This window comes from Mus caroli, chromosome 12, assembly GCF_900094665.2.
Source record: "Mus caroli chromosome 12, CAROLI_EIJ_v1.1, whole genome shotgun sequence".
NCBI lineage: Eukaryota > Metazoa > Chordata > Mammalia > Rodentia > Muridae > Mus > Mus caroli.
In genome coordinates, this window is record NC_034581.1 from 47,289,559 (window position 1) to 47,308,611 (window position 19,053).

Genomic DNA, 19,053 nt, shown 5'->3' on the forward strand with positions numbered 1-19,053 from the left:
TACTAAACATATCCCTGGCTCCTTCTTTCTTTTTTATAAAACACGACAGGGTGTAGTGGTATATTCATTTAGTCCCAGCATTTGGAAGAGACAGGCAGGTCTGAGTTGGAGGCGGGCCTTTTCTCCCTATTCAGCTCCAGGGCAGCCAAGGACAGTTAGGTCTTGTCTAAACAAACAAACAAACAAACAAACAAACAAAAACATTACCAGCCAAAAATGAAATAAGCCATTTGATATTTCCTAGGCACACCATGTTTAAATAAGCACCAACAGGGAGAGAAACTATTTTTGGGGTACTAAGAGTCACATGAGAACCCGTGCTAGTTCTTAGGAGGCAAAGGCAGGAGAAGTTGGAGTTCAGCCTGGCCTACAGGGTGAGACTCTCACAAACAAACAAACAAACAAACAAACAAACATCCAGACTCTCAGAAAACGAAGCCAACCCAATATAAATGAAAAAAGTCTCCCCCTCCCCTTCTCTGAACAGCTTAGCTTATTTATTAATTCTGGGTGAACCTACGACCTTGACTTTGTAACTAGTAAGTTAGACCCTGCCCTCAGCCCATGGTTTGTACCTTAGACAAGTCTGAGAATAGTAAAAGGAAAATTCTAAAAATAAACTTTTTTTTTTTTTTGGTTTTTTTTTTTTTTTTTTTTTTTTTTTTTTCCGAGACAGGGTTTCTCTGTATAGCTCTGGCTGTCCTGGAACTCACTTTGTAGACCAGGCTGGCCTCGAACTCAGAAATCCGCCTGCCTCTGCCTCCCGAGTGCTGGGATTAAAAAATAAACTTTTTAAATAGTTTTACTCTGTAGCCCTGACAAACTTTGACTTCACAATGATTTGCCTGTCTCTTCCTCTCCAGTGCTGGAATCAAAGGTTTAAGTCATCACGCAATAAACACTTTAAACGTAATTTTTGTACATTTATTTATTGATTGCATATGTGCATGTGCATGTATTGTGGCCTGCTTGTGGAAGCCAGAGGTCAACTTTCAGGACTCCTTCTTTTCTCCTGCTCTATAGGTTCCAGGGATCAAAGCCAGGTCATCAGGCTTGGTGGCAAGTGCCTTAAGTTGCTGAGCCATCTCATTGGCCCCACAGAAACAATTCACACATGTCCAGTGAGCATTATATTATTATGTGGAGAGCCTTTTGGGGTGCCGCTTGGCAGGAGTCTGACATTGGCCAAGGACAAGGCAATGGGCTTCAGGCCTCTGACATTGGCCATGACAGGGACATAAACTCAGGCAGGAATCTGGCATTAGGCCATGATAAGGAAGTAAGTTTTGGCAAGAATCTAACTTTAGGCTATAATAGGGAAGCAGGGTAAGGCAGGAATTTTATCTTAGGGTGCAACAAAAGAAGTAGGCTTCAGGCAAGATTTTGGGCTTGGACAAGGAAGTGGGCTCAAGTATTTAGGTCATTATGACAAGCCCTTTTAAACAACCATCCTGGGAGTAATCACAGGACTTTGCTTGCTGCCTTGTTAGTTCCTTATTGTACGGCTCGCCCTTAACACTTGCATGTAGTTAAAATGGTATAAAAAGCGGATTGGGAAAATTAAATCTGCCTTCAGTCTCAGAACTGACTGGGGTCACGCTACAATGTTGTCTGTCATTTTTTTCTTTTTAATCCTCACTCCCGCTCTGGAGAACCTGTTGACTGACTGAGCGGGCTTGGTCATTATTATAAATCTTCTATTTTATTGCTGTTAATACCTCAGTCTAGCTAATAAGTCAAGCCTTACTGCAGGTGTGTGTGCATATACTGACTTCAGCACTATGCTGTTTCTGCCAGCCTTGCAAAGGACTGCAGGGTCTCCTGCTGGGTGGGGGCTTTCTGTGGGATGGTTCATATCCCTATCGTAATATCCCATGCCTGTTTCACTGGGGTTATTAACAGTGGACATTCATCTGCTATTTACCAGCTCACGGAAATAACATTTGATCATACAGAACTTCTAGCTAGGCAGTGATAGTACACACCTTTAATCCCAGCACTCAGGAGACAGACACAGGTGGATTTCTGAGTTCGAGGCCAGCCTGGTCTACAGAGTGATTTCCAGTACAGTCAGGGCTACACAGAGAGACTCTGTGGGGTGGGGGTGAGGAGGGGACAAACAAAACAAAGAGCCTTGCAATGCATTTTCTATTCTGACTGTTCATCCTTAAGAACTACAGAGGATATTGTTTCCTTTACTTTTACCTACTTTGTTAATAGAAATGATTTGGTTACAAAGTGGGGGTGGGGGGGGGAAGAAAAGTTTGCCTAAGATAGTTTGCTCAAAGCCCCATTCAACTGTTGAGCCATCTCTCCAGCCCTATAAAATTATTTTCCTTGCTACTTTATAACTGTAATTTTGCTACTGTTATCAATGGTAATGCAGATATCTGACATGCAGGATATCTGCTGTGCAACCCCTGTGAAAAGGTCATTGCATCCCCAAAGGGGTCAAGATCCACAAATGGAGAACCACTGCCCCAAGGAAGAAGGCTCGAGAGACAGGTTCAAATCCTCAGCCATTAATCCTTTTCTTATCAGCAGAGTAGTATGTTACAATTCTGCACTGTCAAAAAAGATGATGCACTTAAAAACATTATGCAATAAAATGTTGAGCAGAAATCTTAACAACCAAATGGAACAATCAAAATGGATGAAACAATAAAAGCTCATATGTTGGTTTGAATTAGAATGCCCCAATAGGCTCATATATTGCATGTTTAAGTCTCCAGTTGATGAGCTGTTTGGAAAGATTGAATGGCCTTGTTGGAGGAGGTGTGTCACTTGGGGGTGGGCCTTGAGGTTTCAAAAGCCCACACCATGCCCAAAGTCCTTCTGCATGCTCCCTGGGGATCAGGGACCAGCTCTTAGCTCCAGCTCCATGCCTGTTTGCTTCCTGCCATGAGGATAATGGACTAACCCTGTGAAACCAGAAGCAAGCCCCCAGTTAAATGCTTTTCTTTGTAAGAGTTGCCTTGGTCATGGTGTCTCTTCACGGCAATAGAACAGTTTGATTATTAGAGAGCCCCTAATAATCAAACTAATTGACTGTACCCAAAAAGCACCTGGGCTGCACTGTCCTTGGTAAAGAAACATGATCCTGAGTCTAACTCCGGCTCACACCAGAGCAAGTAAGCTGCTGTTAGGAACATGGTTGATGGCATAGAGGCAAGATTACTGGACACGAGCTCTCCCGTTGAGGAAGCCGTCTACAAGGGAGGTAAGGTGATAGTACACTGGACTGACGGGCAGAGTAGGCATCACACTGTGGCAGTGACTACAGCAACACAGATGAGTAAGGCAGTAGTAGAATTTGGTAGGTCAAGGGTATAACGTGTTGTTAGCAAGACTTAGCCCAGGCCTGAAAGGAGACAGAGTTCACAGAAAGAACCCAGGAGGAGGGCATTTTAGATGAGAACAACAGGAAAGATACATTCACGCCCTCTAGGCAGACAACCCCAAACCACTGCAGCGAACGCTCGTGTGGGGAATGCTCCTGAGAACCAAAGCCAAGGTGAAGGGAGAGAAAAACTGGTCATCTTTCCTGGATGAACACTTCAAAATACAAAAACATTAAAGAAAATTAGCTTTATTTATATAATATAGAAAAGTTGACTTTAGTGTTAGAGTTTGTCAAATGTTTTCCACTCTGAATGCTTTACAAGAGTATTTACATACAAACATAATAAAACAGAGTCCACCACGTGCTCCTGGTCTAATCAATTTTTCTCAATTCTGGCTACACCTCTGTCCCTGCATTTTGTAAATTTTAACAGAAAGCTGCATCTTTCTGACACAGTGGTCAATTCACACAGAACAATACTGAAGTGGAGGGAAAATAATCGTAAACAGCCAAAAAATATTTTCTACCAGTATGACTTTATCATTATATTTTTATATTAAAATACATTCTGTGTTAAAAAAGTATCCGTATTCACTGAAGTTCTAAATTTGTTGTACTAAATCTGACATCCTATAACCCCAAATCGATATAGACATGACTCTATATTAAGCTTTTAATATGAATGATTTCCACAAATAAAAAAACAAAACAAAAGGAACAGAGGTAACAGAAAATCCATCTGAGAATGGTAGGAGGGTGACTGTTCGATATTCTACATAAAAGCATCCTGTGTGATCTAAGCATAGACTCACTTAAAAGATATAATCATGAGACCACAGCCTCAAGCCACACAGTGGGGCTGAAGCTGTCTCTCCTATTATAAGTTGGGTAATTCTAAATTTGGTTCTTTGTTTGAGACACGGTTTCTCTGTGTAGCCCCAGCTGTCCTGGAACTCACTCTGTATACCAGGCTGGCCTCGAACTCACAGAGATCCACTTGCCTGTCTCCTGAGTGATGGGATTAGAGGCATGAGCCTGGCTTAGGTCTAGTTATTAAAGAGTGTTCCAATCACTTATTTATTGTTGGCATTATTATTGTTAGATAGTTTGTTAATTTATTTTTTGAGAGAAGTCCTATCGTGTGGTCACAGCTGGTCTGGAACTCACTCAGTAGACCAGACTGGTTGGAACTTTGATGATCATCCTGTCTCCGTCTCCTCAGGTGGGTGCCTCCTCCCCTGCTCTAATTGTTGATGTTGCTTGAGAAATGCAACACAGTTTGATACGACCACTGAATAAGGCAGGAATCCACGTAGAAAGTGGGATGTGGTGTAAGCGCAGATACTTTATAATACAGTGATAGACAGACTGTTAGAGGACATCCCTTCATTTTCAAAGCAGTGGATTGCTTAGTAAATTTGGATCTTTGGCACTTTCTTGAAATGCCTGGCAAGAATTCTGACAGTTCCATGGTCTTAGTAAATGGAAACAAATAAAACCAGAATTACCAAGAGCGTTAAGTTTCAGTCCCTCCTGAAATGAGAACGATTGACAGGATCTCCAAGTGCACTCGTGCCTCAAGTTCCACTTTTGTCCCCAAAGCAAGGAAACACCAAGTGTTACATTCAGGCGCTCAGTGTGCTAGGAGAGCAGCTCACAGGAAATTGGTCTTTAGCTGGATGCTGGAGTTCCTGGCCAGGCTCTTGGCATGCTTAGAAGGCGGATCCACTCGGACACTTTCCTGATTGCCTTTTACGGCAGCCTCCAGCCGGGCTCTCAGGGCTGGGGAAGAAGCCATGACTCTCTTAAACACAGACGAGTACCGAGGCCCGATCTGCATGAGATTGTGCAGAGCAAAGTCGTGCAGACTTCTCGTTACTGAAGTTGCTGATCCCAGAGCATTCTCATCCAAAAGGAAGGAGATGAGGATGGGCAGAAGGCAGGCCACCAGCTGAGCGCCTAGGGTGAGAGAGGGCAGGGTTCAGGGAGGAAGGAGCTTCAAGTAAACTCTTCACTTGGGGAGAAACTCACCCTCATCTATTCTCACACTGTATTACCAGTATCTGGGATTAACATTTTACCACTTATTGTGTGTGTGTGTGCGCGCACCCACGCCTGCAGAACATGTCTGTGTGTCTGTCCTCGTCCAGAGCCCATGTATAGGCTAGGCTGGACAGGGAGCACCAGAGATCACTTGCTTCTGACTCCTTGGCACTGAGACAAGTAAGCCATTGCCTCCATACCACCCAGCTTTTTCTTTTTTTAGGGCTAGCCCAGCCCCAAATTCACTGAGGATAACGTTAAAACCTGTTATTCTCCTGTCTCCACCTTCTGAGTGCTGGAATTACAGGTTCTGAACAACTAAACTCAGGTCCTAGTGCTTCGAAGGCAAGATGTTCATTGACTGAGCTATCTCTCCAGTTCTCTTTTTCTTTCCTGCTTTTCAAGACAGGTATTTTCTGAATAAAGCCCTGGCTGCCCTCAAACTCAAGAGATTCCACCTGTCTCTGCCTCTTGAGTTCCGGGATTAAGGGCATGTGCCACCTCCCTGAGCCAACCCTTTTTAAAAAGATTTATTTATTTACCATGTATACAGTGTTTTGCCTACAGGTATGCCTCCTGCACGCCAGAAAAGGGCACCCAGATCTCATTACAGATGGTTGTGAGCCACCATGTGGTTGCTGGGAATTGAACTCAGAACCTCTGGATGAGCAGTCAGTGCTCTTAACCACTGAACCATCTCTCCAGCACCCTCCTTTTCTTTTCTTTTTAAAATTGATTTAAAAACTGTATATATGTCTATACTATAGTTTTATCACTTTTCCCTCTTCCTCCTAGCCCCTCCCATGTCCCCCAATCTTTCTCAAATTCATGGCCTCTTTATTTTTTTTATTGGTGTGTGTGAGTACCTACAAAAATGCATATATAAATACAAGCTGCTGAGTCAGTTTAATCTTTATAGCTGACCACTTGCTATTGCATAACTAAGCACAGGCTCATTTCTGGAGACCAAGTGTGCTCTCTCTGCAGCTGTTAGTCCTGTAGCTCTGCATCTGGGGTCAGGTCTCATGACACTCCCCTGACTTTTTGTTTTTGAAGACAGTCTCACTGTGCTGCCCAGGTGGGCCTCAAACTCATGGTGACTGTCTGGTCTCCATGGCAAGAACACTGGAATTATGGAAGTGTGCTGCCACCACCCCTGGCAATCGTCTTTGTTTGCTTGTTTTTGAGACAGGGTCCTGACAAACACTTAGCCCCCAGGTGCTTGAGAACCGGCCTTTGGCAGACACCATTGTGGCCTCTCATAAGGGCCTTCGGATGAAAGAGAAGCAGACACCATGTGATTACAGACACTGGAGAGAGAGCAGTGCTCAGTGCTGATACTTACGGTGCTCTTCTTCCGCAATGGCGACCAAAGCTTCTAAGAGCTTTATTCCTTCTTGACAGAGCTGCAGCTCGGTAGCATCTTCGGGTTTCCTCCTGTCTATCTCCTGAAGCTTCTCCACAATGGAAGATGCTAAGGAATAAATGTATGGGTAGGAAACGGCCGGCTTTGGATACTGAAAAATGGAGTGGAGGAGCTGACAGGTCTTCATTTGCACCTAGCCAGGCAGATGAGAAGATGAGTAAATTTACAAAGTTCCCGGAACAAAGAGACACAAAGAACAAACGTTCGTGCAAACTCTTTGCAGTTAAAGTGGCAAAGGTTTATATTTATTCCTGTTCTCTTTAGTTTTGGAAGTCCTAATACCAACAGGCATTACATAAAAACAGTGGCTACAGCAGGGTGGAGGGGCACAGAGGCGCTCAGCACAGCGGGAGGGGTTTGCCCTCTAGCCCACCCTTCTCAGACGGCTGTCTCTGTACTCTGTAAAACTAGCAGTCATATTTTAAATGAACCCCAACAACTCACACCAAAAAAAAAAAAAATTTTTTTTGCAGTGAAATTCTACACATTTGAGTCCTGTCCCAGCTGGTATACAGGTTTTAAGGACTCCATCTGGCCCACACTAAGATGTCATGACTTGTCACAGTTGTGTCACTGCTACCCAACTTGGGCAGGTAGCCAATGACCTTGGACAGAAGGATAAAGGAAAGCAACTACAGCCATGGCTCACCTCTCCTTAAACTGGAATAGTATTTTGAGCATTAGTATTATTGCCCCCCTGAGAAAATTTGGTTCCAGTGTCTTTGGAAGTAAGAAATGTTTCTGTGTATGGGTTCCAAACTCATTTTGTAACACATGAAAAAAACAAACATTTAATCTAGTCTAACCTAATCTGTCATTCCTTATTTTATTTTCCTTTAAAGAAAATACACAAATTATCATATAAATCCCATGTCATATCATTTTTTTTTTCCCCTCGAGACAGGGTTTCTCTGTGTAGCCCTGGCTGTCCTTTGTAGACCAGGCTGGCCTCGAACTCAGAAATCCGCCTGCCTCTGCCTCCCAAGTGCTGGGATTAAAGGCGTGCGCCACCACTGCCTGTGATTTTGTTTTAATACATTATGTGTATGTGCTTCTGTGTGTGGATATGGGCATTTGAGTGCAGTGTCCACAGAGACCGGACAAAGAGATCAGATGTCCTGGAACTAGAGGTCTAGGTGGCTGTAAGCTATCCAACGTGAGTGCTGAAAACTGAGCTTCGCTCCTCTGGTAAAAAGTGCTGTTAACTGCCGAACTACCTCTCCAATTCCATGGTTTTGTTTTTTTTTTTTTTGACAGTTTTCACTATGTAGTCCTGGTTGACCTGAAACGTACTATGTGGATGAGCTAGCCTTGCATTCATGGGCACTTCTCCTATCTTTGTATCCCCAGTGCCGGGATTAGATATAGCCACACGACTCCTGGAGAGTTACACCAAGTTTAAGATGCTCTCATTTAAACACTTAGTATTGTTTTACCTTCTTGTTTTTGGAGACAGTCTCATGTAGCTTAGGATGGCCTTAACTCACTTGTGATCTCTATCTCTAGCCCCTGGGGCTGGTATTACAGATCTACACTACCATGCTAGGTTTGTACAGTGCTGGCCTAGGTGTGCACACTACCTACTGAACCACAATCCAGCCCCTGGATACTGCTTGTCACAGAGACCGAGATCACAGAGAAGCACAGTGTGTGTACTGCAATCATAAAGGCAACACGTGTGTCTCAACAGATTCCTACTGCAAATAGCTCTCTGCTAAAAGACATTTACCACAGAGTCCTTGCTCTCCAGGGCAGCCTTAAAATTTTCAATGCAGCGATTCTGAAGGCAGGGGACGGTTGTCACTTCTGGGCTGGTAGACAAAATAAATACTGTGACGGCAGTAAGCAGACTGACTTCATCAGGTTCTTGTTGTGCTCCGTCAACTGCAGAGAAACGACAGTGAGGAGGCTCGTACTTACTGCCTTGCGTCTGTGTAAGGATGTCTTTAGCTTGGTTAGCACAAGAGCCCCAGAGGGCGGCTAGACAGTAGTGGTGCATGCCAGCAGGCTCAAATCCCACCTGCATGCTAGTCCACTCCCACCACACACACACACACACACACACACACACACACACACACACACACTCAAAAGGACTAGGAAAGTATTCTACCTCTGAGCTCCATCCCCATTTCCCAAGGATCAGTTAGAATAAATATTCTAGTTAAATATTTTTAATGAAGTAGCTATGAAAAACCAGTAATTTTGAAAGGGTGATGCTGGGTAGTGGTGGCACATGCTTTTAATCCTCACACTTGGGAGGCAGAGGCAGGTGGATCTCTGTGAGTTTGAGGTCAGCCTGGTTTACAGAGTTCTTGGACAGCCAAAACTATACAGAGAAACCCTATCTAAAAACAGACAAGACAGAAAGACTGACAAAACAAAATGAGAAAGAGCGGTAAACTTGACTCACTAAATTAAGTTTTAATTAATTGATTAATTAAAAATAGCTTCTTGGGCTTTTTAGCCAAGATCAAGTGTTATGATTGGTTTAAAACCCAAAATAAGGGGCTGGAGAAATGGCTCAGTGGTTAAGAACACTGACTGCTCTTCCAGAGGTCTTGAGTTCAATTCCCAGCAACTGCATTGTGGCTCACAACTATTTGCTATGGGATCTGCTGCCCTCTTCTGGTGTGTCTGAAGAGAGTGACAGTGTACTCATATACATACATACATACATACATACATACATACATACATACATACATAAATAAAACAAAACCATAAAAAAACCCAAAACAAAACAGACAAACGAAAAGCCTCCAGGACTTCAAATAGGCTAGGCTGGCCTCCAACTTGATGTGTGGCATAGATGACTTTTCCTGGCTGCAGCTCCTGCGTGCTGGGCTCACAGGCTGAGCTACCATGACAAGACTATGTAGTGCTGGGGACAGAAGCCAGGGCTTTGTGCTGTTAGACAAGTACTCTATTAGCTCCAGCCTAGCCCACTTAGACTAAGTGGTTGTTATTTACAAACAAATGACACGCATAAACAGTAGCACCAGCCATATCGACTCAATAGTACTTAAACACCACCTGTGCCAGCCAGCCCTCTTAGGCAATAGAATACAACTTCACTATAATGTGGAGATCAAATAAAGAATTTAGGGTCAGCTAGTAACAAAAGGTCCATGCTTATAAAAACACCAAAAACTATAGAGAGCAGGATGTGGTGGCTCAAGCCTGTAATCCCAGCTCTTAGGAGGCTAGGCAGGAGAATCTGGAACGTAAGAACTCTGTCACAAAATTCACCATCAGCCTGTGAGACTCTACCTCAAGAACAACAACAACAAAATCACTCAAAATGCCTGACATTGGATGGGTGGAGAGCTTTGGGGGCTGACACCCAAGAGGAGATGCAGTGAGAGAGCACTGAGTTCTCTCAGGTGAGCTGGCACACTGTAGCAAAGTGACGCACACAGCAGTGTCCTGTGTGGTGCTCAGACACTTCACCCCGGCAGCCAGTGTCTGAGTAAGGAACAGGAGTCTGGTCCAAGCCACACCAAGTCAGTAAGTGGACGGTGTGAATGCAGAGAGCACAGGCGTCCAGGGCTCTCCTGCTTCCCCCCCTTAGCGCCCCCTGCCAAGTCATTTTTAGTCATTACAGTCTGCTAGTTAGTTTAGTAAAAATAATTTTAAATGTCATCAAGGTAACTGTGTCCTGGGTCTCTTCCCATTTCTTCTTTAGCTCCTTTCCTGCCCTTTATTTTCTAAGGATGGATGGGAAGTCTGCTTAGCAGCAGGAGTCTTGTGAGGCTCAGGCAGTAGAGAGCAGGCCCCTTGCCAACAGCTGTCTGAGTGAGTCATCCTGGAATCCAATCCTCTAGCTGTAGCCCTGGCCAGTGACTTCATGAGTGGCTAAGGCCTGGACCTCAGAAACTAATAGGTAACAAATGCTTTTCTGTTTTAAGCCACAATGTTTTTCTGTTTTAATCTACTAAGGTTTTTTTCTTTTTCTTGTTTTTTTTTTTTTTTTTTTTTTTTTTTTTTTTTTTTTTTTTTTTTTTTGAGATAGGGCCTGGCTTGGCTAGGTTGGCCCTGAACTCACTATGTAACTAAGGCTGGCCTTGAACTCCTGATATTCTTGCTTCTCCTGTCAAGTGTTGGGATGACAGGCAGCATCAGGCTCAGCTGGGAGGCAAGCTGTTCTTGCAAACATTTTACCTTCACGATTGGCTCCTAGTGACCTACGTTAACAGTTGCTCTAACATCTCTGTCCTGATACACAGCTGAGCCCAGACACCACTGTGTGTCTGTGGTAAAGGAGAACTTGTCACGAGGGAGACTGTGCTCTTCCATCTTCATCTCTCCTCCTGGAGCTCTTATGCTGGCAGAGGCTGACACACTCAAACATGCTGTAATGTATCTCATCCTGCTATCTCGTCACCGTAATTCCACCTCCAGCCATTCTCTACCGCCTTTTCTCTTAAATATGGATTGCACTAGAGGGTTGCCTTTGAAAATAAAGCCTTCTTGCCAGTAGCAATGGCAGGGACCTGTAAGTCTCAGGGAGACACTGTTTCCTATCTGTACTTCCTCCTCCCAGCTGCACTTTCGCCTTCGGCTCTCATCTGTACCATCCTTGCTTGCCACTTTTCTAAGACTTTTTTCTTTTCCTTTTCTTATTTTTCTTTGCAGTTGTAGTCCTGGCTATCCTGGAACTCTGTAGACCAGGCTGGCCTGGACTCAAGAGACCCACCTGCTTCTGTCTCTCTTGCCAATTACAAATGGACAAAGACATTGGAGATAATGAATAATATATCCGAACACTTTACATACCTGCTAAATACACAATACAGTCTCTTCTGGGTGAGACTACCAAATATGAGCAACAGAATAGCTTAGCCAAAAAACAAAAAGCAGAAACAAACCTAGCATGCCTCTCACGTTAAGACCTAACAGTCCTACTGACCTGGGCTCCAGCAGTCAAGCACAGTTGCTAATGCACTTTGGAGGAGGCTGGTCCAAGCTTCGTGGCTCTTTTCTGCCCGGGCCATGGGGGAAGTTAAGATTCCTTTCAGAGTCTGCAGGGAAGCTGTGACTGTGCAGGATAACTGGCCCCCAGGTAACTTCACAGCAGTTTCCCGGAGGACTCCGATGGTAAGGTACAATACTGTAGGGAGAATTGAGATGCTGCCTGCAAGAGAAAATGAAAACTCTGCATTGAGCACGCACACTTTCTGAAGTCATCAAGGAGGGCTGGAGGGATAGCTCATCAGTGAAGAGCACTCGTGGCTCTTGCAGAGGACGTGAGTTTGAGTCCCAGTGCCCGCACGGTTAGCCCACAACAGACCTTAACTACAGCTTCAGATGATACAATGCCCTCTCTGACTCCTGTGAGAACCAGGAATGCACACAGTACATATATATATGTTCTGGAAACACACACACACACACACACACACACACACACATACACATAAAAGGAAATAAATGCAGCTAGAAAAAAAGCTGAGTCATCAGGAATAAAAGGGTGTCAGGGGCTTCCAGTGTTTGCTGTCATTTTCTGGGCTGCGAGGCACAGCTCAGTGCTCCTTCTTCAGCACCAACTCATCTTTCCCAAAACACCACCCAGAAAAGCTCCAGAGCACTTCTCATAAATCGTAACTATTGAGAGAAGTTAGTAACTCTAGACTGGCTGGCTAGCCAGCACACCCCAAGCCTTCTCTGCCTCCCTAGTACAGGGACTACAAGTGCATGCCACTATGACCGGCTTTGTATAATACGGTTCCTGGGCTCCACCTCAGGTCCTTATGCTAGCAAGGCATCTTAATCAATTTATCACTCAAGTGACTTCCCCATCAATTAAGATTTTTACAGTTGGATCAAATTCTGATAGCTGTAACTGGAAATGTTACTTTGGTTGTATTGCTTAGTGTCAAGTTTTTTTTGGGGGGGGAAGGGGTGGTTTTTCGAGACAGGGTTTCTCTGTATAGCCCTGGCTGTCCTGGAACTCACTCTGTAGGCCAGGCTGGCCTCAAACTCAGAAATCTGCCTGCCTCTGCCTCCCGAGTGCTGGGATTAAAGGAGTGCGCCACCACGCCCGGTTCTTATTTATTTATTTTTAGTGTCAAGCTTTTCATAGCTACCTATTAATCTTTCTTTCTTTCTTTTTTTAAAAATAAGGTCTCAGTATGTATTACAAATATGGCTGTCCTGGAACTCACTCTGTAGACCAGGCTGGCCTCAAACACACAGGGATCCTGTGGCTTCTAAGGCCTTTGTCTTCTAAGCCTCGGGATTAAAAGTGTGTATCACTATGCCCTGCTAAGCTTTTCCTATCCTACTTGTTAGTTTGTTTAACTGCTTTTGAGACAGGATCTCACTGTTTATTTAGGGTGGGCTTGAATTCCTGATTCTTCTGCCTCAGATTCTGGAGTGCTGGCATGACAGGCAAGTATCTCCAAGTCTAGGTCTAGCTTCACATTTTGAAGGACACAGTCCTGTAGCTCTAAGTATTTTCACAATGTGATGAAGGCTCGTTACTATTCAATTTATCTAAAATATGTTTACAAGACCTTTTGTTTTGGGAACTGAACCTAGGGCTTTACTCTTGGTAGGTAAGCACGCTCTACTACTGAGCTATATCCTTGGAACTTTCCCCCTTCTCTTTTAGTTTTAATTTTGAGATAGGGTTTCTCTAAATTGCCCAGGTTGGACTTGAACTCGGGATATAGGTTGGTCAGTTGCTGTGTGTGTGTGTGTGTGTGTGATGGCTCCACCTTATTTTCTGTGACATTCTCACTGACTGGCTGGCTGGCTGGCTGGCTGGCTGCCTCATGAACTCTGTGGCTCTGCCTGCTTTTGCCTCTCCCTCAACCGCAGAACTGGGGTTACAGGTACACACGGGCCGCTCAGCTTTTGAGGTCATGCTTGCATGGCAGGAACTTCACCACAGAGCCATCTTCTCACATCCTGTGCTAGACTTTGTTCAAAAGACAAATTTTAACTAGAAATAAAACACACCCATACACATATTTATCTTTTATATGTAATAGTTATATATAATATAGTTACATGATGGAGAAAGCTATAGATCTTCATAAGATCTATACAAGAACAAAGACCTTCATTATGAGAAGGTCTCCAGGGAAACATTTTCTGATAAGGTGAGACCAGAGTTAACTTTGAAGGAAGGACACATTAATAAGCTGGTTCAGCGCACTGTTTGCTGGAGAAGCTGGACACAGTGGTGAATACCTGTGACCCTAGCATCCCTACAGCAAGATGGGAGGCGAGTCACCTGGAAGCTTGCAGATCAGAGACCCACATGGAGCACCACAGTGACAGGAGCAAGAGAGAGGCCGTTCTCCAACTAACACACACACACACACACACACACACACACACACACACACACACACACGGTGGCAGAGTGGGCCTACCAGACCCAGAATTAGGTGGCTTATGCTCATAGAAAGCATGCCCACTGCAGACAACAGGATCAGCAGGGAGCTTCTGGCAGGGAGTGGCGTGGGAGTGGCGTTAGCAGCACCCAGAGAACCCTAGGAGCTAGATGAAAGAACTGAACGAACTTGGTCCCAAACGGGACAGGGCATCCTCGTGACAAATTTGTCATATGGAGTCAGAACTGTCCACCAGATACTGCACACTGAAAATGTACAAGTACTACTACGTGATTTAAAATACTGTCAGCTTGATGGTCAGGGCACACTCTCGCATGCTCCAAGCCTGGGCTCCATGCCTAGACCTGGAGTAAGAAGCCAGGCACAGGAAGCGCATTCATCATCACATCTGCCGCTTGTGGCTTTTACTTTCACCTTTTGGTGAAACAAATTCTATTAGACTGTAAGACTAATCTTACAGGATTGTAAAAAGTACTCAAATGAGAAAATGAATAGCAACTAGGTCAGTTCCCTTCTTCTAGGACAGTGGCTGGCAACCTGGAGGCCGTGGCCCCACTGTGGACTGTGTATCAGGTATTTACATTATGATTCACAGCAGTAGCAAATCAGTTATGAAGTAGCAAGGAAACAGTTCTACGGCTGGGGTCACCTAACCCAGGAAGTGACTGAGAGGCTGAGCATCAGGAAGGCTGAGAGGCTCAGCTCTAGGTCCTATGCACAGCACAGCATACCTTCAGGAGAGCACACTGCAGGAAGCTCAGCAAGGATGGCCAGGGCAGCTGCCACCAGTCTACTTCCCTCCTCCGACAGGGTCTTCGGCTTTGAAGCCTTTCCTCCTGGGCCACCTGCCAGCTTAGGGTTTAGTTCTGGGAGCTGTCTAACGAGGATGCAGACACAGAGTTCCAGGGTTGCAAAGACCAAAGACTTCCCAGGTACGAGTCCTCCTGTGTCCTTCCCTTCACCAAACTCTGGCAGGGTTTCCTTCTCAGAGGCTCCATCATCGACTGAAACACAGAGGGAACGGTGCTTAAGAAATGCTTGCTGCTTGCTTGGCTCCGAGTAGGAGGCAATTCAATTCGTTTCTGGTACAGACAATGCACTTAGTGGCTAAGTCCTAGGTGTGAAAAGCTTAAGGAAAAAGCAGCTCTGAAGTTAAAGCTGTTTTTACTATGAGTTCTCATTACAGTGGGTTAAAAATAAAATTCTTGTAATCTTTTCAGCCTTAAAATAGTGCCTGATCAAACTCATCTCCGTGCTGTTAAGTGAGAATCTGACAGCAGCAGCTCCAACAGCGACTCTGTCATCTTACAGACTGGCAGCGGCCGGGCACAAGGATCAGACTCCAGGCCCTGATGCCATTAGAATCTGCCCACCGGCCCCCACATACTGCCCGCCTCTGCCGTTTGCTCTAGGTATGTATTGCCGTCTGCCCTACTTTCAGCAGTATCCAGACTGTGTGGTCACCCCAGTAACACTTGTGAAGACTGCGCTGCGTTGTGTGGCTGCGGCTGCGCCTAGGGGACAGCGCTTGCCCACCTCATGCGGAGTGTATGACTCTCGGAAGTGGGATGAGAAGAGAGGCTATGTCAATACTTACCTTCTGCACTACGCCTCTTCTCCTTCACATGTTCTTGAGCGGCACAGATAATCTGCCTGACCACTTCAAGTGAAGCCAGTTGAATGCCTGCTGACTCTCTGGTCAAAATTACTCGGTGAAGTACATTTAGCAATTCAATACCCAAGTCCTGTCAGAAAACATGAAGTGGACACTATTGGAAATTACATTTGTTTATGTCAGTTTGTGTGTGTGTAAAAATAACAAGGTTAAATGTCATGATATAAGCTCAAAAAGACAGAATTTAATAAATTCTTTTTAAAAAAACAACTATATTGCCAGGACAATAAAGGAATATATCAGTACTTCTCTGCTTTGAAGCAGTCTTGCCTGCCTGGCCTAAACTTGCCAAGGATGACCTCAAACTCCTGATCCTCCCGCCTGTTCCTACAGTGCTTGAATTTCAGGTATATCACCATGCCTGGCTTATAACACTGTAACAAATATCAAAACACTTCTCAGCTCATTTCGGTGAGAAATGGTACTATGACAAATGATCATTTTCATTCATGTCTGAGATGATACTGGAGACACAGCCAAAGGCTGACGTGTAGATTCTAAGATTAATATTAAAACTTTCTTGTAATAATAAAGACTGGAGGAGAAGTATTTCTAAAGTAGCTCCTTAGAATACACAACAGCATCCCGACTCAACCTGAATGTATTTGTGGTCTCTGACGTCAAGAGAGGTCTACCCAAGGCACAGTACAGCACCTGATCGCTGCCAATTCTCCACCTGGGCCAAGGAACCTCGAGCAGGGCCTGCAGTGCATGCAGACAAGCAGTGATGCTTTCCAAGCTTGCATCTGAGCGCAGGGAACACAGGAACTCCACGCTGATTCCTGGGAGAGCAAAAATGAGATGCCCCTGAGATTCTCAGTTCAGACTGTTGGATGATGAGATAAATGCACCAACTTAGCAAAAGACAGCACAAGTAAACAATACAGTTTCAGAGTGTGTGTGTGCGCGCGCGCATGCGCGCGCAAATGAGTACCAGGGCTTACATAGTCAAGGCTGGTCTTGAACTTGTGTTGGATTCTTTTTTGTTGTTTTTGTTTTTTGTTTTTTTTCAAGACAGAGTTTCTCTGTGTAGCCTCAGTCTTGAAACGTAGTCTATAGACCAGTCTGGCCTTGAACTCAGAGATCCTCTTGCCTCTGTCTTCCCAGCACTGAAATTAAAGGTGGGCACCACCACTGCCTAGCTTCTTTTTTTAATTAAAAAAACGTTTAAGGGCTAAAGAAATGACTCAGTGGTTAATGAGTACTTACTGCTCTTCCAGAGGACATGGGTTTGATTCCCAGCATCTACAAGGTCGCTCACAACCAACTATAACTCCAGTTTCAGGGGCTCTGATACTTGGCTTCTGTGGGCATGAAGCATGTAAGTGGTGGACAGATATATATGCAAGCAAAACTCCATACACATAGAATAAGATAATAACTTTAACATTAAAAGACTGTGTGTGCTGGATCCTTGGAGTAGGAGTTGCAGGTGGTTGTGTTGTGAGCTGCCTGATGTTGGGCTGGGAATTGAACTCGGGGACTCTGGAAGAGCATCAAACGTCCTTAACCTCGGAGCTACCTCTCCAGCCTCCTGATTTCCTTAAAAAAAATCACTGGGCATACATTCTTGAAACTGTTGAGAACAACTCATTGAAAGACACATCAGCATATTCACACACATATACACATATATTTTTAAAAATACAAATACAGAGCAATTTACAACATTTGTAGAGGCACACTCATCTTTCAAATCCTGGGGAGTGGCTGGAGAGATGGCTCAATGGTGAAAAGCATATACAGCTCTTCAGAGGATGTGAGTTCAGTTCCCAGCACCCACTTGTCCGTAACTCCAGTGCCAGGGCATCCAAAGCCTTCTTCCGGGCCCCTGTGTGTGTTTATATACAGACAAAGCAGGCACATACACATACTCATAATTACAACTCTAAGGGAAGCTGGATGTGGACGCATCCTTCGGTAATCTCAGACTTAAGGGGTGAGGCAGGAGGTCCAGGCCAGCCTGGCTTACATACTGAGATCCTGTCTCAAAACCACCCCTTTCTCCCACCAGCCAAATGAAAATTTTGTAAAAAGGACTAAACTTCTCTTATAATTTCTATAATTATCAACTTGATACTGAAGTCAACTTGTAAAAGGATCTAGACTTAAAATTTATAGTTAAAAAAATACACAATACCCAGTTTTATAAATGATGTTACTAACAAGAAGCAAAGAATGAGGTGACAGTCACCAGGAGGGAGGCAGTGAGGCACAAGTCAGGCAAACCCCCAGCCCTGTAGCTCTTCTGCTGACCTAGAATCAGATGGAACCTGTCAGTGTAGACATCCTCGGGGGACTTCACAGCAGCTCCTGATGATGATGAGCCCTGGCACATGGACGTTGGAGTTACAGGCCTTGAGAGATTGGCACCGCCTTCATCTGGGTCAGCGAAGCCCGTGCTGGTGAGCCACAGGGCCGCAGCGTGGAGGATGAGGGCCCAGGAGTCATGGTAGTGTAGCTTTGCACTCTTGCTTGTCTCTGCTGTGTAGAAAGCACCACCTACAAAGGAGGAAACCGTCATGGGCGCCACAGACGCACCTTCCAGTCACCTGTCACCTTTGCTCCCCAGACCCTAAGGCAGGCACTGTCTGCTCTTCATCAGCACAGATGAGCTCTGCAGTCTTGGGTTTGACGTTGTGGACCTCTCACCATCTGTTTTTCTGTAATTCGTCTTACTTTGCCCCACATTTCTGGACATTTGTTCATGCTGTTGTACTGTCAATGTTACTAATGTCTGAATTCTCCTGGGAGTACTGTTGTGTCACAGGGTAAATTTATATGTAGCTTTATATGACTGTGAAGGCTGAGTTAGGTGTGGTGGTGTCTTTACTCTGTGCATTGTGGAGGGAGAAAATCTAGAGTTCAAGGCAAGTCAACCTCAGCCATATAAGAAGCTAAGGTCAACCCGGTGTGGTGGCGCACACCTTTAATCCTAGCACTCGGGAGGCACAGGCGGGTGGATTTCTGAGTTCCAGGCTAGCCTGGTCTACAAAGTGAGTTCCAGGACAGCCAGGGCTACACAGAGAAACCCTGTCTCGAAAAACCAAAATTTAAAAAAAAAAAAAAAAAGAAGCTAAGGTCAGCTTGACCTGCAAGATACCATGTCTCCGAAACAACAGAAAAACGGAGTGGTACAGTGCTTATCCAGTGCTCGTGAGTCAGGGTTTCTCTGTATAGCCCTGGCTGTCCTGGAACT

General features: G+C 44.8%; 1 protein-coding gene across 4 annotated transcripts in view; it reads right to left on the minus strand.

The window, feature by feature from the left end:
- Nucleotides 1–3,575: 3,575 nt before the first annotated feature.
- Heatr5a (HEAT repeat containing 5A) overlaps nucleotides 3,576–19,053 on the minus strand; it is an 86,131-nt gene continuing 70,653 nt past the window's right edge. For 2 of the 4 annotated variants that reach the window (XM_029484723.1, XM_029484722.1), the window contains exons 29-36: nucleotides 18,111–18,356; nucleotides 16,509–16,636; nucleotides 15,777–15,924; nucleotides 14,911–15,183; nucleotides 11,725–11,949; nucleotides 8,542–8,696; nucleotides 6,732–6,945; nucleotides 3,592–5,302 (exon numbers count right to left, since the gene is read on the minus strand). In XM_029484723.1, the coding sequence (XP_029340583.1) occupies nucleotides 4,998–5,302; nucleotides 6,732–6,945; nucleotides 8,542–8,696; nucleotides 11,725–11,949; nucleotides 14,911–15,183; nucleotides 15,777–15,924; nucleotides 16,509–16,636; nucleotides 18,111–18,356 (1,694 nt within the window). In that variant the 3' untranslated portion in view covers nucleotides 3,592–4,997. Of the gene's footprint in view, nucleotides 5,303–6,731; nucleotides 6,946–8,541; nucleotides 8,697–11,724; nucleotides 11,950–14,910; nucleotides 15,184–15,776; nucleotides 15,925–16,508; nucleotides 16,637–18,110; nucleotides 18,357–19,053 lie in introns of all 4 variants that reach the window. The other 2 variants (XM_029484724.1, XM_021178967.2) reach the window with 2 other exon arrangements.